Source organism: Leptonotus elevatus, chromosome 8 (assembly GCF_054856555.1).
Source record: "Leptonotus elevatus isolate MCC_2025b chromosome 8, RoL_Lele_1.0, whole genome shotgun sequence".
In the NCBI taxonomy this organism is placed as follows: domain Eukaryota; kingdom Metazoa; phylum Chordata; class Actinopteri; order Syngnathiformes; family Syngnathidae; genus Leptonotus; species Leptonotus elevatus.
In genome coordinates, this window is record NC_141246.1 from 7,514,485 (window position 1) to 7,536,840 (window position 22,356).

A 22,356-nucleotide genomic window follows, 5' to 3' on the forward strand; every position below is an offset into this window, starting at 1 on the left:
ATTGATTTCAATGTGCATAATTTTATTTCAACGTTCATTTATTTCAGATATGATTTATTGATTACAATTTTTGTTTATTTCCGTTTTTTTGTAAAACGCTTTGGGTTCAATACCTATTTAAAAAAAAAAATGCTATATACATTACATTTCAACATTACCGTATTTATTTATTCGATTTTTGCGCAAAACCTAAATCTGTCATTATCCCATCAAAGCCAAGAAAGGTCAAAACACAACCATGGAGCTTTGTTTTCACTTAACAGGGACTTTAATATTATAATTCACCTTGGTCGCAGCAAAACTGGAAGAGTTTGGGGCGACATTTGTAGGCGGAGCTCGAGCACCGGCCAAAATGGTCGCCGCCCCTTTCTTGAAGGAGGCGGCGGAGCCGGAGGAGTCCAGCGGCGGAGTTGCCGCGCCCTTTCCGCCGCTCACAGCCCAAAGTCAGCGAGCGCTGGCTCCGGCGTGCAGGTAAAGACAGGAGCGCCGATACAAATCCCGGAAGCGAGCAGACAGGTTGGCCCCAGGACATTTCGGGCATTCTACCAGAAAATTGAGAACGAGCCTCGCCGGAATTGGGACACAACTTTATTTCGTGTCTTTTTGTTTGTTTTGGTGGTGTTTATGTTCACCTTTTGTGGGGCGTCGCGACTTTGCGGGAGGTGACCCTCAGGTACTCTCAGGTATTGTTTGCTAGCTCGACGACTCGCGTGGATTTACTCGAAGAACGAGTTCAAAGTAACCAACGAAGGTGAGTCGAGTAACTTTCTTCTTTTCGTGTGTATTATAAATGAACATTTTTTTGGGTGTAAGTCGGTGTTTTGTTGTCGTTTATGTGGAGGACGCGCGTTCGCTTTGTCGTGCCCGTCAGAGGTGCTTTGTACGCGATGTCTCCCAGTCCCGTCGAAGCACCAGCTCACTTGCTTCTCCAACATCTCCAGCTCACCACATCCCTCCAGTCAGAGAAGCTGTGATTCGCTTTTTGCAAATCTCTTGATTTGCATCTGCTGTCGTCTGTTTTTTGTTGTTGTTGTTGTTTTGCATAATATTAGTACAGGCTAGCAATAACCTCGTCCAGAGTCAACAGGCTTGTTCATTGTAGTTGTCAACGTAGATTATTATTTTAAAAAAAAAAAGGGGGGGGGGTAATTTTGTCAGGATAAATGTGTCGTTTTGGGGCTTCTGTTTTGTTCATAATTGAGCAAGCAAGTAGGCTTTCGGATTAACTCTTTTGAAAAATAATCTAATTGCGTGTAGAAATATGTGCAAAATTTCCAATCGCCACTTGTACTGACTTCATTTGACCCAGCTTCAAGCCTGTCTTGATCACCTGAATTATTTAGTATTTGTGCAAACCTAAAGAGAGACTTTTTTTTTTGAAGGGGGAGTTATAACAGTTCCTACTGAGCCAACACCAAATTTGCCAAATCCATGGAAATGATAAGAGAAGAAATCCATGTCAAAATATATGCCAAGACTGAACCCAAACCACACATTCAACTTTTTTTTTTCACCAACCAATGTCTAATGTTGAACATTTTGATGGCATCTTAGCCTCCTTTTGTTAAGCATAGTACATATAGACTATATAGATTTACTAATAAGGATTAATACACTTGTTAGTTATAAAGAATATACTTTAGACACTTGGCTTTTACATCATTAAAATAGTATAGCAGTAAATAAAAAATAATAATAACAGTATAACTAGACAGTATCTCCAATAATATAACCAATATTTTTACAACTCATTGTCAGGCCCTTCCTCAACCTTGTACTTCTTTAAAAGACTTACCATATTTTCTTTTTCTTTTGGCAGTGTTATATGCTTGGACATCGTTGTACGTCAATAATGACTCTATTCCAAAGTTTCACTCCACACATACAGTTACGCAAATGCCTTTCAAATGTCTGTCAATTTCACGCTCCAAAATGTCGTCCATGCTGTCATGTAAGACCAAAAGTACAGTTTGGAAGATTCATGAAGTTTTAATAGTCAATTCTTGAGTTATGTGACAGCGTGTCTCTCAGAAATACGAAAAAGGATAAAGTAAAAGTTTTGAAAAATGAGGTAGATACTGCATAAGTGTTATCTGTCATCAGTTACAGTTGGTCTTGTCTAAACTGCTTTTGAAAAATGAGGTTTCAGAACTCAACTTTCATTTTGCCAGTAAACAAAAGAGGACATTGGAGGCTCTCCAGCTTTTGTGTTTCTTCTTTGCATGTGTGTCATTTATTACAATAGAAGAAGAAGAAGACTTATGTGTTTGCTTTATGGACTCTAAACCGCAGAAATGCAACTCAAATGTGACTTTTTAACAATGAGTCTCCATCTTGCCCTTTGTGTACTTTTCAAACTTTACCAAGTACCTCCTTTCATCAATTCACTTTTTTTCAAGATTTAAAAACTCAAAACATAATATTCTACAATGTTGTTTTTTTTAAATGACATTTTATTCCACACAGTTAAATTGCAATAATAGATACATAAACTGTTTTACAGTCCCCGCAAATCAGCTACGGAGGAGAGCAAAATCCTCAGATTACGTATCATTCAATGGAACAATGTCATGCCAGCCTTCATTACCGTACGTTCTCTTAATCAACTGCCCAAGTTATCGTTTGTGTTTTGTTCTTCTCAAGTCTCCTCCTTTTGCGAAGTTTCCCATTGAATCAAGCGCATACAGTTGGTTTGCATCCGACTTGCCTGTGACGTGTCCGTGCATGTGTCCGGGTGATTCAATGGCTAAAGGCTACAATAGTACATATGCTGCTTGCTCAGAGTAAGAGCTTCCTGCCTCTCATGTTTGAGGTGCCACTTGATCTGCACAAACGCGACCAGAAAATGAACAGAATTTCCTCTCTTTTTTTTTTTACCATTAAGTCCAACAAATATAATCGAGTGTCTCTTCTTCTAAAAGTTTGCACACCCGTGAGGTGCTGGCTCTCGCAAACACGCAATCCCTTCTTTTTTTTTGCCCTCTAAGAATGGCGGTAGGAAGAGGAGACTCGGGCGTGGCTGCCCTGCTAATGACGGGTTAGCGCACCAACTGCTGTTTACTGCCGACGTTCGTTCCCTGCACGCACAAATGGATGCAAGCGATGCATAAAAAACGCTAAGTCGTGTGTAGAGCCACAGAAGAAGCGCAGTGACTTTGGAAGCCAGCATTGTTTCACACTCTTGAAATGTTTGCTCTCGTGTCAGCAGATTGGTCCAAAGTGCTACATCACAGTAGAGGATATTGCAGAATTTGGACTTGGTCACCGTTTAGATCTGTAAAGTCAGATCAGCCGTATACCCGTAACATGTCAGAAAATAGGGGAACATTTTTAAAACATTTATTTCCAATGTAAAAGCAAATCTTTGCAAATGTCTTACTTTGATTATACACAAACATAATCAGTCTGCTTTCATAGAGGACTTCAGAGAATATTTACGGTTGAGAGGTTGAAGTCAAAGGATTTGGACATTTTTTAATTACACAATGTCTCTATAAGAATGCTCCATAATAAATAAAAAAACTCGCACAACACACACACACACACACACACACACACACACACACACACAACCCGAGAACTGTGTAAAAAGACTGGGTGGGGCACAGAGAAACCATGCGAGGAAAGGCACCCATGGGGAGCTCATCTACACTGACAGCCCACAGTCACAGGGCCGTCCCAGAGACCCCCGGCCCAGATTGACCGCGGTAGGCCCCACACGGGGTTTAGAGATCACTTAAAAACCAAACTAAAAAGTTGTGTTTTCAGTCACTTCTTAAAAATATCAACAGTCCCTTATTATGACATTCTCTGAAGCTCAAAAACAACCCACTCTTTAACCCCAAATTAAAACTGGTGTTAAGAACGACATCGGTAGTATGAATTGAATAGCTAATTAATTGCAAAATGGATTATACTCCTCGGTCGTTGTCGAAGTGCTGATGATTCACGCTCAACTATTTTGCTATCCAAGAACCACAACATTTTGTCATTGACTATGGGAAGTAGAGCTAAAGCCACACTATGGCACAATTTCCCTGGACAGCTCTGTTCTGCTCAGTTGAACTGTAAATGACACAAATTCAAATACTCTTGGGTAATCATTTCCATGTTACTATGCTTTCTTAGCAAAGCTCATTCGGACTCAAGATGATGTTTCACCGAATTGGGCTCCATTGATCTCAAAGGAAGATCTGAGAATTCTAAGATTGAAGCTCCAGGACACAAAATGAGTGCTCTTTACAAACCGAAAAATGTAATCGTGCTTTCGTGTTCCGATGTTTGAATATAAGCTACAGAGAGAAGAAAACCAAACTGCAGTCTTAACGAATCTTTGATTAGTGCCACCGGCAAGCGGAACTAGTGGAACCTTGATTTCAACGGACTGAAAATATGATCCAGTCCACTCTAGAGGTTCCTTCAAAATTGACTGTTTAAGTCTGTTAGTTCCACAATTTGACGCTATTGGCCGCAATTCGCCATTAACACTCGTCACATGTTTCCGGGTTGCAGACTTACAGTTGATTAGAGCAGGCACCAACATGGTGGCCATGTTGGCAGGGCAAATTTACATACAGTAAATAAAAAAAATTCAAATAAATAAAAAACAGTATTAGGCTGCTCAAAAAATAATTTCTGTGTTTTACTTAAGCATCTAATTGAATACATAAAGTTAACCAGGAGTGTCTATACGGCCCACGGGTTAAAACCGGCCTGTCAGGGTGTTCAATGTGGCCCGTGAGGACACAACACAAACTGCATTTTTTTCCACTCAAATTTACTGTTGGTGCTAATTTTGTCCACTGGATGGTGCACTGATGACCACTTAAATGACATTCGGAAATGTTTGAGTTACTCAGGATCTGCTGCAAAAAGAAATCTTGCGCTCATTTTTCTTTATACATTTGAGATTGGCCTGCAATAAGAAAATAATGGCCTCAGGATAAAACTCTTATCAACATTTTCCTTCCCTTTAATGATTTGTTTTCAAAAGTTACTCAAACCAGCAGCCCAGTCTTGATTTTGCTGAAAGCGATTGGCTTCTTCTGTGCTCCTCTTATAACTTATGTCAACACAACTTTAGAAGAAGTGTCATATAAATGTTAGTTGTAGTTGACGGGTATTTCCTTATGTAAGCAGCACTTAAGGATCTGGGTTCAAAGATCGGCTGATGCGCGGCGCGATGGATTGCTCATCCTCTAATTGTGACAAATGCGTCAACGGGAATGTTTGCAGTGTTTCGGGCACTTTCAGACGCACACACACAATGCAAAACGCATGCACATCCTGTTCATGCAAGCGGCACTCGAAACTCTACACTGCTGCAAGCAGAAGAGTGGACGAACCAACTTATTTGAAAAGCAACCGCCATGTCAGCTGATTACATTTGGACTGTACTCCCTTTTCCAGTGCAGTTGACAAAAAGGGGGTGACCACTTTCCTGACCAGATGACACAGTTGTGTGTCTTAACCTGGGCATACACTACACGGTACATTTTGTAGATTAAATTTGACTCTAAACAGTCTATTTGGTCCCAGTCTAAACGGAGTCAAATTTACACTTGGAAGAGTAAATTTGACTCACAGATTTTTTTCTGCGTACGAGAGAATTTGCCTATCACATGAAAAAAACATAAAATATTTTTCACTCAGAAATTCAAAGTACATTTTGAAAGGAGAGAGTTTGACTACATTTTACTACTTTTATTTAAAAAAAAAAAAAAAAAAAGTAGTCACTCAGGAATGAGGAACAAACCCACAACTTCAGGTTGGGAGAGCCAAGCTACTCCCTGAGCCATGCCGATGTTTTTGGTCTCCTTTTGGATATTAGCATACAGTAAGAGTGGCATAGCTCAGGTGGTAGAGTGGCAGTCTCCAAAGCTGAAAGTTGTGAGTTTGTTCCTCAACCCTTGAGTATAATTTTTTTTTTTTTTTACTAAACTAGTAGAATATACTCAAAAAAATCCTTCTAAAATGTACTTAGAATTTCTGAGTGAGAAAACTTTACTAGGTTTTGTCAATTCTCTCATACGCAGTAAAAATACTTTGAGTAAAATTTACTCAAGTGTAAATTTGACTCTGTTTAAGTGTTGTCTGAGTAAAATTTACCCTACAAAATGTACTGTGTACATTTGTATTATTTTTTAATTTTTTTAACTAGATACCCAAAAACCAGCCAGTGTGAACTTATCCCCCTGGAAAGTTAAGGAAAAAAATGACCCCTGATCACTGTTTTCACTGACTGGCATGAAGTTGGGTAGACGTGTTTATCATTGTCAAATCGCTTGAAAAAGTCTGAATAATCCGTGGCCAAAATTTAACACAGTCTTCCATTTTAGTTTGAAGCTGCCATTTCCGGCAAATTCCAGGGCTCTTACTTTTTTGACAAACTCCTACTTGGGATTTGGGCCCTAATCAGAAGCAGGTATCATTGAATAGTGATTTCAAGCTCTGAACTCTAATCATTTTTAATACTGTGGGTGTAAAAGGCTCAGTGGCAAATCTAGTCACTTCAACTTTTCCCTGCCGATGAAGTTTCTTTCAGAACTGTATCGGCAGTTGGCTGCAAATCGCTCATTGTCCCTCGACTAACGACGTCCAACAACACTTGAGAATGGGCCCCCGATTCCGGAGTGATTCAGCACTGTGTATGCCCAGCTTTATTTCTATCCGATCCTATTTTATCACTGTGATTGGTACCCCAAAAGATGGGTAACAAAAATGTTGTGCAACGTTGCAAAAGTGAGCTATACTGTTTGATGTTTCTGAATTCTGACCATCACGAACCCCAAGCTGTTGGAACACTTCTGATTTTGGGGGATTTCTTCACATTCTTTCTTTCCGTTTCAAGTTTGTGGTCCTTAAATGCCTCTCCCGCTCTACATTTTTCTCTTTCTGTTTTTCCGATTTGGCGTCTTCCTCTGCGCAACCCTCAGTAGGAGAGTGGGTCACCAAGGCTGTGTGTGTGTGTGTGAATGTTTGGCTTGAGATTGTGTTACATAGCTGCATTGTGTAATTGCGAGGTGTGTCTCCGCCGTGGCCGCTGGTCTGCCGTCTCCACAATGGAGACGCGGCAAAATGGCGCGTGTGAGGGAGTGATGGTGACTCAAAAACTAAGGCGGCCTTTTGCAGGTTAGTCATTGCTGTTGTCTGGAGAGAGGTTGGGCTTCAAAGTTTGCAGAATATGTTATATGTGACCTCACTAGTCTAAACGTGACATTCAGATTAATTTGTGGAATATGAGTTATGAAGCAAAATCCAGCCGTTTTTATCCATCTCAGGGGGCGGCCATTTTGTCACTTGCTGTCGACTGAAGATGACATCAGTGTTACTCAGGGCTCAGGCAACGACCAATGACAGCTCACCTGTTTTCTGAAGTTGAGCTGTGGTTGGTGTCAATGTTGCTCAGGTCTCAGGTAACAACCAACCACAGCTCCACTTCAGAAAACAGGTGAGCTGTCATTGGTCGTTGCCTGAGCCCTGAGTAACACTGACGTCATCTTCAGTCGACAGCAAGTGACAAAATGGCCGCCTCCTGAGATGGATAAAAACGGCTGGATTTTGCTTCATTACTCATATTCCACAAATGTAATATTAATCAGATTGGCATGTTTAGACTAGCGACGTCACATAAACATTATCGTCAAGAACTTGTGGGGGTTTGACATTCCCCTTTAAAACACAAGCCGGTTTTCATGCTTGCTTAAATATGTTCTGGTAGAATTGTCTACGTACTTCCAGTTTGGTCGGATTTGGGGATAAAAATAATTAATGTCACTGTAATGTGAAAATCAATGTCTTGTAAATTCACTACGCCACAAAGATTATGTCAACCATGCAAAAGTTTAATGATTAAAAAATAGCCAGGTACAATGAGGCTTCGAAAGCATTATGTTCGAAATTGATTATTGATAAACAATGGTGTGTTTGTGTGTCCCACAGACGAGCATCGTCACCCGTGCAGCCGATGGCATGCTGCCCTCTAGGCCATCAGAGAGAATGGCGTCCTAGTGCCGCCGTCCTTCCCACCGTTTGAAAGGCCTCGCCGTCCGTCGCCACTGTCCTCCGAGCCCAACCAGCTCCAACCTCCTCGCCGCCATGGATATTCTGACGGACGACACGGAGGGATGCTACTTGAACCGCAGCGTCAATTTTTTCTACATGAAAAGCGGGAAGAACATCAGTGACCACTGGCGCCGCCGTGACTACGTGATTGTCTCGCTGGGCATGATCGTCTGCTTCATCGTCATCTTCTCCAACCTGCTGGTCATCGGGGCCATTTTAAAAAACAGACGCTTCCATTTCCCGATTTATTACTTATTGGGGAACCTGGCTGTGGCAGACTTCTTCTCGGGTATGTCAACTGCAACAAGTTTCTGTATTGGTGGACTAGCAATGGACAATCAATCTTATTTCCTTATTGGCTAAGCGGAAAATTAACAATTTCTTATTTTTATAACAACTTTTAATGGGATTGTTCAGTGTGGTACACATTTTCTGAACTCCTGTTTCAATGCCTGCATCGTTTTGATTAACGAATATCTGAGGTTGTGGACTCCTTACCCTCTTATGACTCATTATTGCTGCTGCAAAAAAAAAAAAGAGAGAGAGATTACATTTCATGAACATTTTTAAGGTCATGTGATCCACAAGGTCAATTTTGAGGTCAACTAAAACAAAAAAAGCAAAAGGTTAATTTAATAGAATATACCTCTGCTCACTGCAGCACCTACAGTAGGACGATGCTTGCATGTCTCCGTGTGGTTTTCCACTGGAGAACATTTGTCATGTTACCTTTAACTCATTCACTGCCATAAATAAAAAAAGATTATTAAAAATTAGAGGGGACAGGTGATTAAAACAATTTCATTGTAACTAATTGCATGACTTCACTAGTTAACTCACGATTAATCACAAATTTTATATCTGTTTTAAATGTACAATAAAAAAATTCTAGGTTTTCATACTCTTTTCAACAAAAGTGGGAAAAAAATGTTAAACTAATAAAAATAGTTAAAATGAATTTTTGACGTCTATAGCCGTCAATGGAAGTGAATGAGTTAATATTCTCATAAGTAATTGGCACCAATCAAAATAGCTTTGTAATTACTTACAGATGCCACACGATGTCAGCAAAGCACTTTTTTTTCCTATTAGACAAGGCTATGTCTAAATTAAGCACCTTCATTGGCCCAAAGATGCCACAAAATGGCGCCAGAGCAATATTGTTATATTAGACATGGCTTTGAGCTAATAGAAATAGTTCAAATGAATTTTTGACGTCTATAGCCGTCAATGGCAGTGAAATGAGTTAAGGGGCTCGTCCTCTCCACTGTAGCTTTTGAGTCTATAAATCGCACTTGTTGGTTTTGTGGGTTTAAACATGACTCATGATTCCTCTACTAATAATTTATTGGTCTTGCTTCTTCCGCAGGTGTCTCCTACCTCCATTTGATGTTCCACACAGGCCCGTGGACTATCAACCTGTCCAAGTACCAGTGGTTCGTGCGCCAGGGTCTGATCGACACCAGCCTGACAGCATCCGTCCTCAACCTCCTGGCGGTGGCCGTGGAGCGCCACCAGACCATCTTCAACATGCAGCTCCACAGCAAGATGAGCACCCGGCGCGTCTTCGTCATCATGATCTTCATCTGGCTGGTGGCCATCGTCATGGGCCTGGTGCCGACCATGGGATGGCACTGCCTGTGCGACCTGGACAATTGCTCCACCATGGCGCCGCTCTACAGTCGCAGCTACCTGGTGTTCTGGGCGCTCCTCAACCTGCTCACCTTCTCCATCATGGTGGCCGTCTACACTCGCATCTTCTTGTACGTCAGGCACAAGAGCAAGCAGATGTCGCAGCACACTAGCCAGATGAGACACCGGGACACGGTGTTCAACCTGATGAAGACCGTCTCCATGATCTTAGGTGAGGAACGTTAGCTTAGCTTCATTTCCGTGTCGTTTTTTTTTTCCTTTTGGCTCGTCCCGCAGCGCCGCATCCTTTTCCATCTGTGCCGGTCTTCTTCATCCTTAGTTCTCTCGAACATCAACTGCCCTCATTATGTCTATTTACTAGGCCTGGGTATTGATTCTAATTTCCTCAATCGATTCAATTTCCAATCACAGAAGTTCAGTTCGATTTGATTCAATTCAATCCGATATTGATTCATTATTATGGAACATCAATTCTTCTTAAATGTCAAGGACATGTTTAAAAATTAAATTTTGCGGCGGTAGTAACTAGTTAAATGATTTAGTTTATTAATAAAAATGAACGTGTTATAAACACGTAAGTGTTGCACAATGACAAAACCTTAACATCAGCAAGGATGAGATTAATTATAATTCAATAAATGGAAATATATATTAAAATGATTATGAATTGTCTTAAAGTGCAATAAGTCAGGTCTTTGTAAATTTAAGAAAAATACTTTTGAATTCATTTGAACAGTAAATTTCAATAAAACTGTAAGATACAAAAGAAATTGGCCTTTAAAATTCTATTTTCTTATGAATTAATGGGAAAAAGAGATATTAAAATAATCAATTCATGGTTTTATGAATAAATATTAGGCTTGAAAAGGAAAATCGATTCATTATCAATTATTATTTATTTATTTATTATTTATTTATTTTTTTTAAACAGCCCTACTATTTAGATTTACCTTGTCTTAGGTCTAGCTCAGGGCTGGACTGGCCATCTAGCATACAGGGCAGATGCCGGGTGGGCCGGCCTCTTTTGCTGTCGATGCAGTGCTTTTTAATTATTTTCCTACATTTTACCTGAAGAGACTGTCCCACAATTTAGAGGGACCAGTCCATTGATCCATTTTGAATATACAATAGATAGCAAACTGAAACATCAGTAAACATCATGTTGAATCTGATATTATTATAATACTGATTGAGTTATTGCTGGTTTGCTTAAAAATAAATGGGAAGAGGACCTCGGAAAAATAATTGTAACAATGAAGAGAAAAATCTCTGAGATAATTTTTCTAAATCCTTCAGCCCTACTTTATAACCTGCTTTAGTCGCCAACTGCTTGCTGCTCATAGCATGCCTGCACTTGGTATGCCTCCACTTGTTCATCCACAATCTCCCGGCACACACACTCACTCTCACTCACCCCCCCCCCGCCTCCTCCCGACGACTCCCCTTGCAAACAACCCTCCGCGCCCCGCTCCTTACAGCGCGTCCGAGACCCCCCTTCACCCCCCCCCCCACCCCTGTTTAGCTTTTCCGACATGACAATAAATTCCTCAAGTTGCTAAAAGTCCCGTTTGTCTTTTCTGCCGTCGCTCAGCAGCGAGCGCCTGCCACCTCTGGCATGTGAGGGAGGCCAGGAAAGCCCTGGCGTGCCTCGACAAGGATCTGCATACTTGAGTTACTATGACAGAGTCAAGTGCGTGTGTGTATGTTGTTTGCGCGTCCCAGGCCAGAACCTTCTCCCAAGTTTACATCTGGCGCGTGACACTCCAATCAGTCCTTGGCCTCACGCGTTCCTCAAATTGCTCGCATCACGCTTCACGCTGTAGCGTGCGCGCGTTGTTATCAATTCGCTGAAAGGATTCCTGAGCTGCCCAATCAAGTGTTATGATAATGAAATGTGAGCACGTAGACTCAACTGCGTGTGCGCGTGTGTGTGTGTGTGTGTGTGTGCGTGCATGTGTGAGCGGAATTTTACAGTACATTCCCGTTCTCCCTTTAGGACCTCCTGCTTCGGACATTCTTCAGCACATCCATCTGTTGTCTTTTCTCGTGTACCGGCACAATCGTGTATTTATTCTTTTCTGTTATCTGCTTTGTCGACCCCAAGTTCAAGGACGCTGGCCTGGCTGGGCCAGTATAAATAAATAAAAAAATATATATATAATGAAATCAACATGTTCCTGTTTTTTTAATATTTGATATTCAATAGTTTGACTTTACAGACTTAAATCGATCAATGATCATTCGTGTTTTTACCCGCCCTGCACACATTTTTTGTGTGTGTGCGTCTGGTTAAGTTATTCTTTAAGGAATGACTTCAACAGGATATACATTAACGTGCATTAAAATGTCATATTTTAAATCTTCAGTTAGGTTTTTTTCTGTAGTATAAAATCTAACAAGGAAAAAAACGTAATATGAAATAATAATGAAACTTATCATATCATATGAGAATACAGGGCCAGTGCCGTTTCTGTTTGGGCCACCAAGAGTAATTAATTACAATCAAACCTCGATTTGCCTGATTAAGCCATTCCGGAAAATTGGACAAAACCCCAAAGCCATATTTTAAATCCTATTTAGTCATTCCAGACACCCAGAAATATTAACAAAATATGCATTTTAGAGAGAATAAATAGCTTTACAAAGACAGTATGCAAGAAATTAGGGATGTTCGATACCACTTTTTTCAGATTGAGACCGATACTCAACTCTTGAGTATACCGATACCACTACTAAATACAATCCCCCCCCCAAAAAAAAAAAATAACAGATAATTTTAAAGAAGGAACTATATATTCCAATATAGTATTTTTCCTAAATAAAAATATTGAAATTAATGGCAATTTTCTATTCCTCAAATTTTTCATTTCTAGTTCTTGATCATAAAACAGCCAAAAGAGGGAGGCCGGTCTGGTATCGACCACCATCAAAAGTACCGATACCCGGTATCAGTACTCGTCCATCCCTACAATAAATATGAATTATTAATTTAATTGAAGCGGATGAATGATCACTTTTACTTTTGAATGTACTTTTAGGCTCAATGCTAAAAACCAGTAGCATTATGGGGGGAAAATGCTGAATGGAAATCATACAACGCCTGCATAATAAGTCATGAAAAGCGAGCGTATTGGCGTGATGTAGGCCGAATACTTCAAAAAAAAAAATTTAAATCTTCCTTGTGCCATTATATGAAAAATGTTACGTTTAGCTTTCAGCCTACAATTACATTCAAACGTATTTGCAAATGCATTTAAATAAATACAACCAAAGAGAGCAAGCCATTTTCAATACTTTAAATAATTTGTAATACTGTAATGGCAAGCACACGTGTGGACAAACCAAAGGTGTCGATTTTTGATAGAAGATGACATTTACCTTACAACGGCAGAAAATGATGCTCGTGAAGTTATTTGACATGTTGTGTCAGCCGTGTCAGATCAGAGATAGTCAAGTGACGCGGCATCCCTCTGGCTCCCTCTACAGGCTTGTTTGTGATCTGCTGGACTCCCGGCCTGGTGCTGCTGCTGCTGGACGGCCTGGGCTGCAACGAGTGCAACGTGCTGCGCTACGAGAAGTACTGCCTGGTGCTAGCAGAGTGCAACTCCCTGGTCAACCCCATCATCTACTCCTTCAGGGACAAGGACATGCGGAGGACCTTCAGGGAAATCCTGTGCTGCATGTGCTGGCGCGGCGGCGACAAGTCCAGCGCGTCCGGCGTTAACTTTAACACCCTGGAGCACGAGGTACTGTCTGAAAGCAACGGAACCGAAGTCACCAGTCTCAAACCAAACAGCCGCTAGCCCCTCCCCCCTGACCCTGATGACTGCGTGCGCACGTCTCACCTTTCAGAAACCACCAAACGAGCTCGTCACGTTTCTCATTATTAGCATTTTTTTTTTTTTAACGTGTAAAAGTAACCCCAAAAAAAAAGGCTTGCACATGTTTATTTAAGCGTCAGGGAAGGAATGTTCATCTTATCTACACATTCCGCACATATTTTTTTTAAAGTCCACATCATTTGATCCCTGTCAGTTCAGCACATCTAACAAGCATCTTAATTAGTTTGTGTACTGGGGCTGCAAGTGTGCATGCCGGAAACACAACTAGTACGCTGGCCGATCAACTGGGCTCATTCTGGAACGTGCCAAAAATCCACCCAAAAATGTTTTGGCGCGATATAAAGTATCCGGTAACATTGTGTTTACAAGACCCAAAACAGCCCAAGCGCACACACTGAATCGGTGTCAAAAAGAAAACGACTTGCAACACAGAAAGAAAATGACTCGATACGTCAGTCAAATAATTATTGAGCAATTTGATCATCAATTAGTTATCGTTTAATAAAATTTGACATAGTATTTAGTAGGGCAGGGCGTTGATTCATATTTCCAAAATGGATTCAATTCGATTCAGAAGAGTTCGATTCAATTCACGATTCACATTGATTTTCGATTCAGTTAAGGATGTCATGCAGTACCAATTTTACTTTTTATATGGAAGGCATTCTCAGAAGTACCAATGCTGCAAATAGTAAAAAAAAAAACTACTTGCACTTACTTGGTGCATCAGTAGGAAAAAAATAAAATTTAAAATTGAATCCAATGCAGTTACGTTAATAATGTATGTTTTATTGAACATGACCTAATCAAAACAATAAATAATTATTGAAATTGATTGCAACCACAGCACTATGTAAATAAAGTGGCAAAAACACCGGGATCCTCTCGGGGTACTCTGAATAACAGAAGGGCACATTTGCCATATTAATTAAGTATCGATTCATGGTTTTATTAATCCAAATTGGGCTATAAAAAGGAATATCGATATATTGATGTTTTTTTGTTGTTGTTTTTTTTAGGGGGTTGTGGGGTTCAACCCAGGCCTCGTATTTGGTTAGCTTACACTATTCGGTTGAAATAATGGCCATTTGACAAACAAATCCAATCATCCACCCTAACTCAATGCAGCTCTGCCTACCTTTTTGGATTTGAAAGATAGCAAGGCGTCATATTGTACGCATGGGCAAGATCGGGTTCAACATCATCTAGATGCTGATAGTTGCTTGAAAGTGGCTCTGGAACTTTGCCCACCTTAGCCTGCTGGTCATTTCTCAGGAAACATGACATAGAGGAGGTTATCCTATAAATAAGCGGAACAGCCACTTCTAGAAATAAAAGATTTGCTTGTAATTTCACACTTGGTGTGTGGTCAGGCACTCCAGAGACCAAACTATTTGTACAACACCATTTACATAACTTACACACCTTCAAAAGACTGCGTTTAATAGTCTGTTATTTTTAAAAGACTTCGACTTGACTCGTACCTGTACTGTATGTCATCGATTGACATAATGACAAAGAATCTGATCAATTTTCAACCACATATGACCGAGTTTTGAAAGTGTCACATATCCTTTTCCAATCATTTCTCATGCTTACACACTTGTGCCGTGACTCATCGTAATATTACCCCCCCCCCTTCTTAACCAGCTGAATCCCCGTTCCTAGCCACGTGGGAGCTAACAAAGCTAGCAATGCGGACTGTGTCACTTGTGTGTGGCGTTTTTCCAGCCACACATGCAACAGCCACAAATTCCATTTGGTGAGGAAGCAGCTTAATGGAATGCAAAGGTCATCTGTGACTCACCTACGCCGATGGCCTCTTGGGCTGCGGTCAAAACGTCAACTTAATGGTTGTTTTGATTGCATTGCATGCCGCCAAACACACGCCGCCTTTGAAATGTGTGCCTTTTATATTTAGCGGAAACACTTCAAAGGTTAAGTGCTAAATAAATAAATATAAATGATAAAAAGTAACCTGAATGAATCTCGTTTTGCTTTAGCTGGTATTTAGTGTTGAAAAGTGTTGGTGTGACACCCACGTCTGATTGGTCGCGCGCGCGTGTGCGTGTGCGCTTCGTGTTATTGTTGCTTACGGGAAACGGATTGGCATGCGGTTTACAAGCTCATTTTGCTGAAGAGAAACTCCCACAACAAAACAGGAGAGGGCGCTGTTTCCTCTTTAAAGTGGAGGCGTTGTCAAAACGATCCCTCCTGATTCCCCATTAGACGTAATAGAAATGGTTTGTTCCGTAGTCAAAAGTTTTTTTTAAGGAATAGAGTTCATCAGTAACATTTTAACTTCATCAAGGGCTGGAAATGGGTTTACCGCTATACAATTGTTGCATGAAAATGATTTTTGAATCTGATGGAGTATAATAAGCGATGTGATATAGCTTCACCTCTCGTGCTTTTTTTTGTTGTTGTTGTTGCTTTATACCAAATGGTAAATTTGGACACTTGGGATTTTCAGGTAGCGCTTTACTCAAAATCTAAAAAAACTTCTGCTGTGACTGAACCTGATGTAGTTACTCACATAGTCCATTTTTTTTTTTATGACTAATAGCATGAATGAATGAAAGCGGTATGTCTGTTCTTAATCTTTTCCTTGCCATCAATTTGGTTCTACTCCATTTGTTGTACCTTGTTACAAACAATTTGAATAATAAATTCACAAATCAGCACATGTGAGACGTGTGATGTTTAACAGACTGTGCCCTCTAAATCCAGTCCCCGGCTTTGTGGTATCCCCTTTCACGCAGACGGGGTCCTTCCTTTGATACTAACTTCTCAATGCGGGTAACCTTCAACCTTCTCGCTCTCCTAAAAGGCTTTCACAGTTACGTGATACCAAGCTGAAACATTGCTCGATTGACTTTGTCACCCATCGTTACTATTATGTGGAAACGGTACCAACATGAGGCAAAAAAAAAAAATGTTTTATGAGCAGTGTGAAAGGGGGTTCTAACTTCCAAAGGCAAAAGATTGCGGAGTATCCCCATTTCATTTTTGAACCATGTTGAGCAGCCACACAGGGGGAAAAAAAGTCTGACAAGATTTTCAACAGACAGTGTAAAAGGGGTTTCGGATACTACTTCTAAAAACCCCTTTTACACTGACAATAATCTTGGTGACCTGCTTTTTGTTTTTACCTTACACTCAATAAATTGCTGCATATATTACAACTAATAAAAACTCAATTTAAATTTTTGAAAAAAATAAACAACCCTGCTCTCAAAACTACTTCAAATTAACTTAATTTAAAATAAAAGTCAAAACAAAATAAAATGTTTTAATTGAATTTTTATGTATAAAAAAGTATTGAGTGAGTACTGTTATCAGTCTGGGGGGGGGGGGGGGGATAATTATAACATTGTTCAACTAACTAACATGCTAACCAGTTAACTGCTAACCAACTCTTTCGCCGACACCCACGTCACTCACCAGGCCTGACCTCGCCTTTTTAAAGCCGTACACTCTCAAAGTCACAGATCCTACAGTCGAACATGAGGATGGCGACCCCAAGTAGACAAATAGAGGCACAGACAACATCATATTGTTAAGACAATTTTGGACTTCTACTATAACTCATTCACTCGCAGCCATTTTCACTGAAGCAACCCCCTTTGCTCCCCGCTGTTTTACTTGATTTTGACTAATTTTACGAGGCTCACAGAATATTGTGTTCTATTGCTCTAAAAACATGGAACCTACCAAAAGAAAGATTAGTCTCTTCTTTCATCAGGAAAAAAAAGTATATTTCCATCCGTTTTCGTTTCGCAGCAATTAGCATTAGAATATAGCTAGCCAACTCTCATTCGCTGACACCCGCGTCACTCACCAGGCCTGACCTCGCCTTTTAAAGCCGTACACTCTCAAAGCCACAGATCCTACAGTCAAACATGAAATCAATCCAGCAATTTCAGCAGCATCAGCAAACCTCGAAATTTTGAGCATTCCTGGGCAACTTCGTACCCCCTTCCCGTTTGTCTTGCTGTTTATACAGAACAGCAACATGGAAACATGCAGCGTCTTTGAAGCGGGACTGTCTTCACGTTTTCCACTTGGCCTTCGTCAACTAACTTGTTTTCCTCTGCTTTCTTTTCTTTTCTTTTTCCTGACCTGGTGTCCCCCACTTCCTCCTTTCACGCTGTCACCGCTTCCTCCCTTCTATGACCTCTTTCCTGTAGAACTCAAAGTTTCGCGACGTGGAGCTGACGGAGAAGAGCAACGGGGAGCCGCTCATCGGCAAACACTCGGACGTGACGTCGTCTTCGGAGAGCGGAATTAAAACATAAGACACGCACGCACGCTCGTTCCTGCATGCACAGGCCTCAAGAATGAAGATGTGCACATGTTGACGTTGTTACTTGTTCGTGACAGCTGGCGTGGTCTGGACCTCGTTTCCTGTTTTTACGACCTGCCAGCGACACTCAAAACATTTGGACATACTTGCAGCACTGGCTGCATGATGGATGTTGCCGCAACGGAGTTGCGTGGAAATTATTATTTTTTGTATCTTTTTTTTATTTTTTGGTGTCTTTTTTTTATTTTTTGGTGTCTTTTTTTTTTTGTCATGTTTGAGCTCCTCGGCAAGCTTTTGTCAGCTTTCCGAGAGGACACAAAAGTAATAAACCAGCAATATGAGCAAATAACTAAAACAATTATTCAACTTTTTTTTACGCAGTCTACCGTCTCAAAAGTACTTTTAATGTTATATTTATAATGCTTTTGTTTGTAGCCAGGAAGTGGTACCTCTAAATTCAAGGACATGTTTAACACTGTGGTTCATTAGCTAAACATGTTCGGAGGAATTAGACTGATTTACTTTTCAAATTAATGTGGTTAAAAGTTTGAGGAAGTAATTCAAAATTTGGCGTACTGAAAACGAAAGCACAGTGCCGAAGGGCTCTCGTGACAACCGATCACAGCTTGCCTGTTTTTCCGGGTTCGGTCATGTAACATTCACAAGCTTGAACCCTTCGACGCTGTGATGTCATTATTTTCAGTCAACAGCAAAGTGGCATTTCATATTCCACAAATGCAGTATGAATCAAAATATTGTGTTTAGACAAATGGGGGGCATATACAACATGTTATTGTTAAGATAATTTTGGACTTCTACTTTAAAACATTTTTAAAAGTACATGAAAGTGGTAAATGATGTCAAATTGGGAAAAGTCAAATATTGGAGGAGGCTTGAATTCATTTTTTGGTTTAAAAATGAGTAGAATCACTAGAATATGTGCAAAAAAAATTGGAGAAATATCTGGAGAAATATGACATGCAAAAGTTTGGGATAGGCCTATTAAAATATTTGGAAGATTTGTTTTAGTTTTTTTAGATTTGTCCGAAAATTATAAGTACAAAATTATTGTTATTAAAAATGTGTGTGATATTTTGTACAAAAAAATAAAAATGTGCATAGAGTAAAAATCAGGCAAAAGAATGCAAAAAAAAATATTTCCATTTATGAAAGTTGCCAAAATTCTGAATAATTTGGGTAAAAAGTGAGACATTCATATCTAAAATATGTGCTAAAATATCCGAAAAGTATGGAATTCATGCCAAAGATTGCAAAAATAAATCTATATTGGCAAAATGTAAAATGCTGACATGCCAGCAATTTTCTCAGAAGCAGCTATTTTTATGTTAGGGCCCAGTATGGATTCTCGACCCCAATATTTGGCAGAATAACATTTAGTGATGAATCGGCCAGTGGGGTATATGCCACGGAGGAGGCGGGACTTCCGACTTCCTGGTTTTCACACATCAGCTTTGTTTCCGTTTCCTGTTTGCGCGTGTGGGCCGCGTCCCAGTTGGTGCGCTTCCGCCTTTGTGCCCCTCGGTTGCGCGTTCCCGTTGATGGGTGCGAGTGTTTAGTGCGTCTGTCTCAGTTGTCCGAAGCATTTCAGAGAGTTGACGCCCGTGGCATCTACCCCATTAATGTAGAAAAAAAAATCACAGATTATCAGCCAATTAACTCATTCACTGCCATTGACGGCAATAGACGTCAAAAATTCATTTGAACTATTTCTATTAGTGTAACATTTTCTCCCACTTTTGTTAACAAGAGTATGAAAACCTAGAATTTTTTTATTGTATTAGACAAGATGTAAAATGTGTGATTAATCGTGAGTTAACTAGTGAAGTCATGCGATTAATTACGATTACAAATTGTAATCGCCAGATGCCCCTAATTTTTAATAATCTTTTCTTTAAAAAAAATTTAAAAAGATAATAAAAATATATAATTATTTTATTTTTATTTTTTTAAAGAAAAGATTATTAAAAACTAGGGGTGTCAGGATTTTAATCGTAATTAATCGCATGACTTCACTAGTCAACTCACGATTAATCACAAATTTGATATCTGTTCCAAATGTACCAAATTCTCGGTTTTCATACTCTTGTTAACAAAAGTGGGGAAAAAATGTTAAAAATAATAGAAATTGTTCAAATGAATTTATGACGTCTTTAACCGTCAATGGCAGTGAATGAGTTCATCAATTGGGCCCTACTCTCCATATTATATTCTTCAACTGTTAGCAACGCCGCTAAAAACGCAAAGTGAAAGAGGAAGCAGTTACAAAAAAATGGGAGTGGCTGCCAAAAGTTGAGTTCATGACTAGCTGCAGTCCTTGCGTGCGAGACACAAGAATGAAACGTCACGCTTGGCATATTTCAAAGTAATTAGAATATCATTGAGGTTGTAAACGCAATGTGTACAAGCATAACATTTAAGGCATTTCCAGATAAGCTATTGGGAGCGGTTTCTGTTTGTTTGTTTTTATGATGTGATTAAAGATTTCTCCCTTGCTTCGAGTGATGTCACGTCCTTTTGTTTTGGTCCACATGAGGAAGTGTCATTTGGACTTGGATTTAATACTTCCTCCTTTCCCCCGTCCTTCCCGCTTCCTTTCTTCGATCCTCCACGGGCTCCCTGTCAGCGCGGCGTCCGGACAGTTTTTTCAGCCATGCCGGCAGCGGGAATCTGTCGCGGTCTGACGTGACCCTCCGCGTTTTCAGCTTGTACAGCGGCTCCATCATCTTCTCGCGCCTCCTCCTGTGCCTGGCCGTCCTGAAGGGAGCCAGCGGTTGCCTCATGGGTACCCTCGTCTGCCGGCACAAGATGTCTTTGGAGGAGGAGCCGCCCATCACCGCGTGACCTTTTTGGAAACATGGCAAGTACGGAAAAGTCAGCGTTTGATCTGAGAGGGATTTGTGCAAGGTGGCGGGACGCAACAAAAATTGTGTGTGAAAATTTCATGGTTACATTTTTGGGAGTTGATTTTAACTCCTGAAGTGTCATTTTAACATTTTCAGTGTTAAATTGTGTGCAGAGGTGGTGTTTGAATTGATTACAGAGTGTTAGTTTCACTGCAGAGATGTAATTAAGTGTTAAATGTTGGCATTTTCAACGCTGGGCGTGCTAACACATTCTTATTGAAACGGTGTTCATAAAAGTTGATGGGAGATGTGATGAGTAACTGCAGGGAGGCAAAAAAAAATTCACACTTACACACTGGTGTAGTGTAAAATCAACACTGACCAGTGTTGACTAGTGTTAAATTTCAACTACCATCAAAATGTAACACTTTCAAAAGTGTTGTTTTAATTATATTTAGTGTGGACAAACACAGACACTTTTGAAGTGTTAAATTTAACTCTGTAGTTGTTGAATTAACAATCGATTTTGCTGTGGTGACAAATGATGGCCACAACTCCTTTTTTTTATTTCATTTAATCAGAGATGCAAATAAACTTTTCTAGACTAATTTTATTACACTGATCTGCGCTCATTTTTTCTCTAGTGCATCAGTTTTTCATAATTATGATATATCGTCGCTGCTATGTGAAAAACATTTATGTCCATTTTATTTTCTTTCTTTTTTTTTTTTTTTATGTTTTTGGGATGAAACTAAATGCAGACATCCCAAAAACCTTAAAAAACAAACAAACATGGACATAAGTGTTTTTCACACAGCAGCGATTATGTAATATGGTTGCTAAATTGTATTTAGTAATATTGATGAATTAAGGATGAGCAACAGGTGGATTTTTTTTTTCCCCTGAAACGTCATAGGCTAACTATAAAAATGACAGCGCATGGTAATCTATATTGCACAATCTTTCATAGGTCAAACTTAAAAACAAACAAATGAAAATATCTAAAAAAAAAAAACAAGGTTAAATGGTCACTTCTCTGACAATGAGCATTTTTTTTTGGTCATTTTTGATGCACCTCTTGTATTTTATATCGTTGGGCGTACCTATAAGATGATTTTAAATATTTTCCAAAAGTACACTGCATTCATACATAAAAAAGAAAGAATATAATGTTCCGTCGACTCAAGCTGATACTGCTGTCACAAATGTGTGTGGTTTTTTTTGTCGTCGTTGTTTTACCTTGAACATGGTCGAAGTACGAGATGTCCTCTTACGCGTCCAAGATGTGATCTGCACGTCCATAAGACGTCTAATGTTTAGTGACTTAAATCCAGTGTGACTTTAACATGTATGTTATGAGACGCTTTAAATTGCTCCTTTTGGCAAGGAGTTACAAACAAAAAAGAAGAAGTGAAATAAGGCTAAACGGGTTGTGTTACATTCTTATTGGCTGACAACTCCCCTTGAAGCTTCTTTCCAGGTTCCACCTCAAATCATTAACGCTGAATAATAACGTTGCACTTGCGTTTATATTGCTGCAAAAAGGGGGGGAAACAGGCATACACCATTCATTATTTGGTGGTATAAATGATTAAATGTCAGGTTTTTTTTGACTGGTGTCATTGCC

The 22,356-nt window shown here is 39.9% G+C and overlaps 1 protein-coding gene across 1 annotated transcript; it reads left to right on the forward strand.

Moving 5' to 3' along the window:
- Window positions 1-387: 387 nt before the first annotated feature.
- Window positions 388-20,384, forward strand: lpar2b (lysophosphatidic acid receptor 2b). Its single transcript, XM_086083389.1, has 5 exons — window positions 388-751; window positions 7,942-8,353; window positions 9,434-9,928; window positions 13,204-13,463; window positions 17,750-20,384. Exons 2-5 carry the CDS (start codon window positions 8,098-8,100, stop codon window positions 17,855-17,857), a joined length of 1,119 nt encoding a protein of 372 aa, XP_085939515.1. The 5' UTR covers window positions 388-751; window positions 7,942-8,097; the 3' UTR covers window positions 17,858-20,384.
- Window positions 20,385-22,356: the final 1,972 nt, after the last annotated feature.